The sequence below is a fragment of the Vipera berus genome, assembly GCF_964194415.1.
Source record: "Vipera berus genome assembly, chromosome: Z".
Classification (NCBI taxonomy): Eukaryota; Metazoa; Chordata; class Lepidosauria; order Squamata; family Viperidae; genus Vipera; species Vipera berus.
In genome coordinates this window covers 105,580,205-105,589,899 of record NC_138205.1, presented here as the reverse complement: position 1 = coordinate 105,589,899, position 9,695 = coordinate 105,580,205, and the positions used below count along the sequence as shown (strand labels likewise).

Sequence of the window (9,695 nt, the reverse complement as noted above, 5' to 3'; positions counted from 1 at the left end):
AATAGTATTTAATTAAAACTTAACTGTATCTGTGTAAATAGGATATACATCTTATTGCCACAGTACACTGGGAAATGTCGTCACCAAACACTATTTCAGCAATTGCGTAAGTACGTTTAGATGGCTCTAAAAGCTGGAAAGCAGGTGTATCAAGAAGGATGTAAGTTTTGCCCAACCCTGTTCCATGTCACAGAATCCAATTGTTTTTGAAATGTTTTTAATTGACATAATGCATACATAGTAGAAGCTTCAATAGTGTACTTTATTTCAGTGCCATTGTATGTTAATTACAATTATTTGACCAGAACCAAATAGATATTAGGTTGCATAGGCTCAAACTTCAGGTAACAAAATGTTGCTTTATTCACAGTGAACTAGGGAAAATAGAATTTAAAGCAATTCAAGTAAAATATATTTTAATTATTGATGTTATCCTTTTGCATAACAAAAGCCAAATCTATAAATATATCATCTGATCCTCATTCCATTAAGCATCAATGGTTTTTCATAATTTCTTACAACCAAATAACATACCATTGTGAAAAATAACAAAGAATTTACATTTGAAGGAACAGTACATTATACTACAACAGTAATTTGTTTTTTGCTGTTTATAAAGTTCAAAAATAGTAGACTGAGCTTCATATCATGCTAATCAAATACAATCAATAAAATTATTTCTGTTGTTTTAATCAATTCATACTTTGCAATGTTTAAGTACACATATTTCCAATGGTACAGTATACAATGATTGTTTCAAAATGACATGTTTTCAGTTTCAATGTGATTGCATGATAGATACAATATTTTGTATTTTCTATATGCTGGGTAAGAAAAATGCATATAAAGTTCCTCTGAATGTCCACTAATTGTGCAGGCAGAATGAAAAATCAGCTCCAAATATTTAACGAGAAAAATGCAAATTTGACAATGACTGATGTTTCACTTCAGAGGAGAAATGCGTATTTTGAGACTCAGAAACAGAGTTTTGCTTCTTTTTATTTTCCTTTTTAAAATTATGTCAGAATTTGATCACCTTGGTTGTATCTAAATGATGTAATCTTTTATGATACTTTTAGTTAAGTAAAGGGAGACCAGAAACTTAATTGAAAAAGTATTCAATGGTTTAGGAAAACCTGTTGAAACAGGAACACCAACTCTTGACATTAAAAGAGAAAAAGCACTGCTTTTCAGAAAAACCTAGGAACCCAATCCTGTGGATTGGCAATACCGTCTAAACAGGTGGCTGGTCTGTAAGATGCACAATTAAATATAACCTCCAGTAGAGCACCGGAGAGGGGATTTCTTCTGTTTTGCTTTTATAGCAACAAAGGGGGGGAGGACTAGATTTTTTTAATGACAAACCAAAAATTGGAATTTTATCAGAAAAAAATTGGGAAACAGACAGAAAGAAAGTTTGAAGCAGATTTCAGCCAGAATTTTAAAGAGTTGTAGGAAGGCAGAGCAGAAAACCTGAGAATTAAGTCATTTTTGTTAATGAAAGCGAATTATCACAGTCACTCTATTGATGCAATATTAATCATGATGCACTCTGCTCCAACTTGCTTCTTTCTTTTATGTTCGATTCTTTGTAGATGGGTAGATATTAAATATTTTCTCTTCCCTCGGCCAACTATCCAATAAGAACAAAGCCTGCAGTAGGAAGCAACCTGGCAGAATATAAAAGTGTACTCTATTACAATGAGATAACATCCCCATGTAAAGGTAAAAAGAACAGTAGAAGCAAGAGTGGGCACCTCTGATTATCTCTGCAGATCTTTGCACATTATTTATCAAATTTCAGGGGACAGGTACTGTAAATGCCTCCAGTTCAGTCCATGTGAAACATTGCTTTGTCTGGATTAAAACTGAGAGAGCGTTAAAACAAGCTCAGGTAAATATGTCTCCAACATCTGTGAAGGCCTTTGGATCAAGCTACAAAGATCTTCAGAGGAGTTAAATAAGGGGTTGATGGAAATAAGTTTACCTTGGATACCCCTCTCTCTGTCACATTCTTAATTCAAGGATATTTGGGATGAATCAGAAAAGTGAATTGTTATTACAAGCATTGCCCTTGATGATGGTACAAAGCCAGGGTGTATTCTAGATCCTTTTAACCACAAGCCCAAGGACTAGATATGGATCCTTAGGAATCATGCATCATCAAAAACTGTTGACAGCATAAGAGATTTTTATGGAATAAAAAGATATTTTTAATAAATGTGCTTTTTTCTTTCAGGGAAAAGTAGAAATAAAATCCAAGTGTGACAAAAAAATTAATAAATAAAGCCACGGCATTCAGAAATGTTGATAAAAGATTAATTTCTTTGTGATTTGTAACGTATACAAGTCTATGTTTGCTAGCAGGATGTGTCTAGAAGTTTTGAATAGTTCCGTATCACCAACTGGTTTCAATACACTAAATGCTAAACTAATTAGTTAAACACTAGCTAACATTTATCCAGTAGTTTAAAATTACATATTATTCAAAACACATAATATATAGTCAAATTATTGTTTCCCTGTAGGGTTATCACTACTTATTCCTGGAAAAATTTTTAAAATGAAGAGTATATTGCTGTTATTCTTTCATGGAAAATAAAGATCAAGATATTTTGATCCAGTCAAATAAACTCTGACTGGAAAGGGACTAAAGAGTGACAGCCCCATTTTGCAAATCTGAAAAATGGCAGGCAATATATTTGTGCATTGAAAAATAATTACTATTATCATCTTATACATGGATTCCTATAATGAAACCTTTGTGTAATCTGGAGACTGCCTATATGCCTTTGATTCTCAAGAAGGTGTCAAAAATGTTTTTCCAGTTATCCAGACTTATAAATATTCACAGTGGGACTCTAAAGGCTATTTCAGACATTACAAAATGATACAATTATCACTGAAAGCAATTTTGGCATGGCAATGCTCTAGATGAGTATTGCAGCACTGAAAGCAAGCACTGCAAGGGGATGACTAGATTTCTGTATAATGACTGATCAAAAGAGGTGGAGCTCATATCCCATGCATCACACTAAACTATGTTATAGTTTGCTTATAGTTTGCTTGTAAAGCAAATTGTGCAAACTCAGCCACTTGTGATTTATAAATTACAGGTTTTGACTTAATATGTGCAAATCCAACCAGCTTTGGCTTTATCAACAAACCATGGACAGAAAAATACCCTTGCATGGTTTTGTTAGCATTGTGGGCATAGAAGTCTAATAGGTAAAAATGAAATTTTTGGTAGCAACTACATTGCCTGCATGCGCATGAAGCAACGTTATGTACAGGTAGCACTTAATATGAAAAGTGCTTTGCTAACATTTATTTAAATATGTTCATAATTGGTCAATATTCTTGGATAAGTACAATTCATTTTAAACTGATATAGAGGTATTGAATGATCTTAAAAGCTTAAGATGCTTTTAGCCATCCCCCTTCATCTCTTTCTCCATTTCTCTTTCTCATTGCAGACAATGCTCTCATGCTTTCTCATTGCAGACAATGCTCTCATGCCCCAACTTCTTAGATGGGTAGGAAGCAACAACAACAGCAATACAACTTCCATTCATCCATTCATATTTTTTTCTTGCCACAGAATTCCCAAATTGAGGACAATCAAAGTGACATGCTGGGCATCTTGTGGCTGCAGAGATCAGGGATCTGGTGGCCATTGTTGGCATTTTCCCCTTGCAATTCAGTATCCTATTTAATAATATTGCTGCATTGCACATGGACAAATCAGAACTCTGAAAATTGTTCCTTTCATTCATTTATAAACTACTTCAGTAATGGCAAAAAATCACCAATTTTAATAGCAATGGATAATATTTGAAGGTGGGAGAGTGAAAAGACTAAATATAGTTTGCCCTGCTTCTCCATTAGCAGCAAAAAGTAAACTTCAGATCTGGGAAATCAGTACTTAAAGTAACATATGCTTTAAAAATACTTGATGGATTGGTTATCACCCTGCTTTTTAAACATACAACATATTACTCTTCATGTACGGTTACCTTGTAATGGGACTTGCAAAGTCCAGTAATGCTATGAGCTATCCTATAGCAGGGCGGACTCCCATAAGGGTCACTCATGATCAACAGATCATAGACAAGGTTAGTCTCAATGTGGCCCAGAAGAAACAGCAATCCACTCCAGTACTCTGTCAAAAAAACCCCAAATGAACATCCACAATCAGGACAATGTTATGAGTAGCACTGGTGTTTATGATGTGGCTAGATTAAAACTGAAGTGATGTCCAGCTGCTATTATAACTGGAAGCAAAAGGAAAGTTCGATGCTGCAAAGATATCCTCACACATGTAAGAATTATGAACCAAAACAAATCTGGTATTTTTAGAGTAAAAATTAGGAATCAACTAAAACTGACTGAGCTTCGTGTCAGAGAATCATAAAATCATCTAGTATTGACAAGGAAATCACAGAAGAAATATAATAGTCACCATTGTTAAGAAAAAAGGTGAAAAATGAGAGCTCAGATACAATCTCCCAAATGAGCCAAAGACCATTAACATAACACACTGAAAAAAAATGTACGTATTGTTAAGATCATGGTTTTCCTAATTTTAAGAGGGAATGATACTATCAGAAAGACCCAACAAAGAAAAATTGCTGCCTTGAATTGAAAGGATGGGAGAAATTGTTGAGAATACCTTGGATTACAAGATAACAAATTATACAACACAATGAAATAAAACCAGATTGCTCACTGGAAGCACTCATAAGGGAGCTAAAGTTTATGCATTATGGAGATTGGAAAAATGTAGGCAATAGAAAACTAGGCTAGCAGAAGACAAGCAGCTAGATAGTGTGGATGAGACACATGAATTTACAATAACTTCAGGAAAAGGATATCAGCAAACAATCTTGGCAAAATAAAAGCCCATCAGATAATGAGAACGAATGACTGAACAGCGTTATTGCATCAAAATATTACATGATTCTTTTCTTAAAATGCAGATACAGTTATGCCATGAAAATTTAAGGTACTTATATTTCTAAAAAAAATTAAGGCATAGTAATATATTTCATGACAATAAGCTTAGTCTGGGTGTTAAAATTAAGGAAAGTCCTCTATTTTCATCCTTAGTTTTCTTTGTATCCTGCATACAGAACATAGACAGCAGGTTTCCAAGTTCCAGGTTGGGGGGAAAAATCTTTTATAGCTTTTGGAAATTCATCTACTGCAATATAGGATGTGGGAAAAGAAAGCAATGTTACTTTTGTCTACTGTTTTCTTTGCACAAATGTGATTTGTCAGCTCTACTTTTCACTGCAGAGTAAAACCCGCTAGTAGATTAGTCTAAAACTAATCATTTCAAAAATTCCTGAATTTTGTCATCATTATTTTATTCTTCAAGAATATTTTTCTGAATCTTAAGATTGAAAGATAGAAAGAAAATCTTGTTGGTTTTAAAAAATGATGGTGGCCACTAAGATCAATCAAAGGTAATCCCTTAGTAAGGAGATAAGATGGTTTTTTTTTACGGAGATCACAAATTAAACTTTTAACTTCTCTATCCTATATTCCTTAATACTATTTACTTAACAAAAATGTGCACACAGATGAGATCCTACATTTCTGCACTTGCAAATGCACAAATAATAGTTTTTACTGACACTAATGACTAAAGTCCTCTTCCACTTTACATTTTGATTCTATCTATGGTAGATTTGAGGTTGAGAGCCACCTTCAAAACAAAGAACTCCACACAGAGAAATATTGGTATCCCTGAGATAAGTATAGTGTTATCCCTATCACAATGTTATAAATATGTAAATCAAAAATTATATTCTTTTATTAAAACAAGATTTCCTTTCCATGCCTTGCATAGCAAACTGCACCGTACTTTCCATCAAATTGTAGCACTTTTAAAACCAATAATAGTCTGATTCATTTTGTTGCCCTTGAGAGGGATAACACTGTATTATCAATTGTTCTGGGATTGTGTTCACACACTTTGAGAAAGGTTTGATATCAATTTCACAGAAAAAGTTCCTAAAGACATAACATTTATTCATCTTCTGGACCTTTGTTTTTATCTCTCTTTTTATTTCTCTCTCCCTCTTATTAAAAAAAATAACCTCTTTTAAATAATGATTTTATATCTTCAAAGTTTCCTGGCTAATAGCTGAAAGAACAGTGATCTTTTACTTTTTGGCAACAATGTTATGACATCTTGTTAAGGGCAATTTAAATCTGCTTCTTTAGACAATGCAAAAGTAAAATAAACACAGTGGAGCCATGTCTCCACCTTTCATTTCTATGATTTATAACTTTAGCAAAATATATTTTATCCTTTAGATACAAATAGCTATAAAAGTAATAAAAGAGTCTCCCCTGGAATTTTGTCTTCCCCAACCTCACCTAGATTAAAAATAATAATAATAATGTACATTTCATTCAGACCAGAAAAAATAGGACTTGCATAATTATTTAATCTAACATCCATGCCATCTAATAGCTAAGCCAAGGAAATAGAAAAATAGAATCTTTCCAAATCTCTCTTTTATATAATACTTTGAATGTTATAAAAATACAATAGAAGTAAGAGAATTCATAGTGATATATTTTGCAAGAATGTATCTAAATATTTCCTTCAGGACTACACTAGCAGATTGGTGAGAAGCAACAATTGGGGAAAACATTCCAATAAATAAAAGTAGCATTTCTTCCCATGTTTGGGGCCATATTTATTTTTCCCCGACTATAACATTTGGAATAGTAATAATAATAGGATGGATCCCAAGTTTTCCTTCATCTTTTACAAAGATTGCTCTTCAAAGGGGAAGAAAGAAAGCTATGATTCAATCCAATCCAGTAATACTCAGCAGCCACAGCATGCTTTAAAAAAACATGTTTAGTTTCTGTTCTGCTTCAAATCTGTAGGAGGCATGCCCATAATTTTTGGAACTTCATCAGAACAGGACATTAAAAAAAAAAACCTCATTACATTTTGGAGTTTCTCAAAATTTGGCTCCTAACCCTCCCACCTGGAAAAATTGGGCCAAATTGAGAAGTCTCACGTTCTTTTTAAGTAGTATTATGGGTGGCTTATGTCTCTGCAGAGTTTAAATACTTATGTTGCTTTTTAAAATTCATCCCATCTATTCTCTTTTTGGAAGCTACAAATAGGATACTGAATGCTGCCAGGCACTTATCTATCCTATAAAGTGCTATATAAAGAGCCTCACTTATACTTTGCTTTAACCTTAGAACATAGGTTGTTGCTATGCAGAGGGTGAGTAAGAATGGATTGTCTCAGATTGAATTTGTGGAAGAAATATGATTTGAGTTTTAAAATGTTTAATTCGTTACTCAAAAAATGGGTTTTTTTTCACATTATATGCCATGTGCTCCCAGACTTTGCTCAGAGAAACCTCCAACCAGATAAAACTTCATTCATTTTTAACAAGCATCCACCTATACCAGCCAGAAATGGATACATCACATTTTAATTCCTTTGAGATTAATGAAAGGAAAAATAAAAGAATAGGGCTGTGCTCTTTGCTACAACCTTAACTATAGCTCTTCAGTTATGCATGTACCTCTAATACTTCATTTTTGATGATCACATCAACTCCAACAGTCAAAGTGAAACCAAGAAAAATTTAGTTCGCTTAAGTTTAAGCAAGTTAGCACAGGCCTAAAAAAGCAGTATGAAATCTGCAGACATTGTGGGGAACTTAAAATGCTGTCTTATACAATACACTTTGCCTTCATTGTTTATGATCTTATAGGGCTTCATATGTTCTTTCCTTGTCCTCAGTCTGCCAGTTTCTTACTAGCTACCTCCAATGGATCTCATGAACTCCAAACAACTTTTAGATATATCTACGAAGTATTATGTTTATATTAACCAGTATATTTAAGCAGATGTCAATCTCTAAATCCTTAAAAGTTTTTTGAAAGTAGTATTTTAAAATTTGAAAAGCTTTCCGCAAAGGAAAATTTCTGATATCATAATTCAGTTATTGAAGATATTGATAAGTTATATTGACAAGGAAGAATGGAAGTCTAGTGAATATCTACCATTTTAGAAATTAAATTGGTGGAAAGAATCCTGCTAATTCACTAAATTCAAATCTAAGCTTACATTCATGTTATAACTAAAATCCATCACCAATCCATTATACTGTTGCAAATAAAATATACAGGTTGTCCTCAACTTATGACCACAATTGGGACCAGAATTTTTGTTACTAACAATATGGAGATTAAGTGAGTCATTATGTGACCTGGATCAATCCAGCTTCCCCCAATTGACTTTGCTAATCAGAAGCCAGCTGGAAAGGTCATAAATTGCAATCACATGACTGTAAGATACTGCAACTGTCATAAATGAGTCATTGCCAATTGCCAACCATCTAATTTGCCATCATGTGACTGAGTGTACAGTGGTCATAATTTCAAGGAGGAATTGTAAGTCACTTTATCTGAGGCCATCATTAACTATGAACTATCATTAAATAAAGTCGTAAGTAGAAGACTACCTGTAGTCACTTTCACTGAAAACTCCCATCGTGATAAAAGGAAATGTTAGAGATTGGTATAATTTGAAAGATGTTTTAAATGATAATGACTTCTATATAAAGACTGTTAATACAGTGGCAAATAAAAAATTGGTATTAACACAACAGAAAACACAGAATTTAACAAGAGCATTGTGGATTTATCACGAACTGACTCAAAAGACTCATACATTTAATGATCCAGCAGTTATGTCAACTAGTGCTTTGGGAAGTCTAATATAAGCAGAAAAAGAACAAATGAGAACTTTAGAGTAAAGACAATAGATTAGACAACTAAAGGTAGTAGGAACCTTTCATCATTAAGAACATGGTATGCAAAGCAATAGTAAGCAACTTTTGATCATGTCATTTGTTACAACAAAAACATTGATTCAATGCACTTGAATTTTTAATAACTCAAACCTCAACAGCAAGCTATACCTCTTACAATTTCAAAGTCACACAATAAAAAAAAATATCAGTTGTTTTATACTTATAATTCAAACAAGAAACACAACCTACTGTAAAGGCAGGATTCTATTTGGAAGCTAAATGAAATTAATCCAGTTTCCACCATCAGTATGTTTTTATAAATCACTTTAAATATCATGCTTCCAGAGCTCAGTATTCCTAGATTCTCTATTGGACTATATGTTGACTTTAGCATATGATCACAGATTGTTACACTAACAGGGAAATCATAAAGTGGTGGTTTTAAAAATATTTTGTTTAAAAAGATTATAGGTAAATCAAAATGCTCATAAGAATTAATGCTGAACTAATTAACAAACTCAATGTAATTTGCTGGAAGCATTCCAGTTTTCCCAGTTCTCTGAACTGTACCATACATCCAACCATCATCGATCGGCTGTACATTGATGATGTAGTCACCATCTCTGAAGGAAACTTCATCTTCATCTTGGGCACTATAGTCATACATAGCTCTATAAGTTCTCTGTTAACAGAAAATAGAGGAAAGTCCATTAAACATATTCCATTGAAAGGCAGCTACTGACCAATACAACAATTTCTATAAGCATATATCCATCTATCTACACACCATCCATAAAACTTTTATGTGACTAAAATTGCTGGCTGAATGACTCTGCAAGACTTCCTTTTGTGTAAAACACTTTTCAAAGAAGAAATCTGTAGTCATTCAGG

The 9,695-nt window shown here is 33.2% G+C and overlaps 1 protein-coding gene across 4 annotated transcripts in view; it reads right to left on the bottom strand.

The window, feature by feature from the left end:
• Positions 1 to 266: 266 nt before the first annotated feature.
• LOC308678210 (LIM zinc-binding domain-containing Nebulette) overlaps positions 267 to 9,695 on the bottom strand; it is a 203,538-nt gene continuing 194,109 nt past the window's right edge. For 2 of the 4 annotated variants that reach the window (XM_081345217.1, XM_081345216.1), the window contains exons 7-9: positions 9,375 to 9,486; positions 4,017 to 4,162; positions 267 to 1,670 (exon numbers count right to left, since the gene is read on the bottom strand). In XM_081345217.1, the coding sequence (XP_081201343.1) occupies positions 1,518 to 1,670; positions 4,017 to 4,162; positions 9,375 to 9,486 (411 nt within the window). In that variant the 3' untranslated portion in view covers positions 267 to 1,517. Of the gene's footprint in view, positions 1,671 to 4,016; positions 4,163 to 4,519; positions 9,487 to 9,695 lie in introns of those variants that run through there. The other 2 variants (XM_081345218.1, XM_081345219.1) reach the window with 2 other exon arrangements.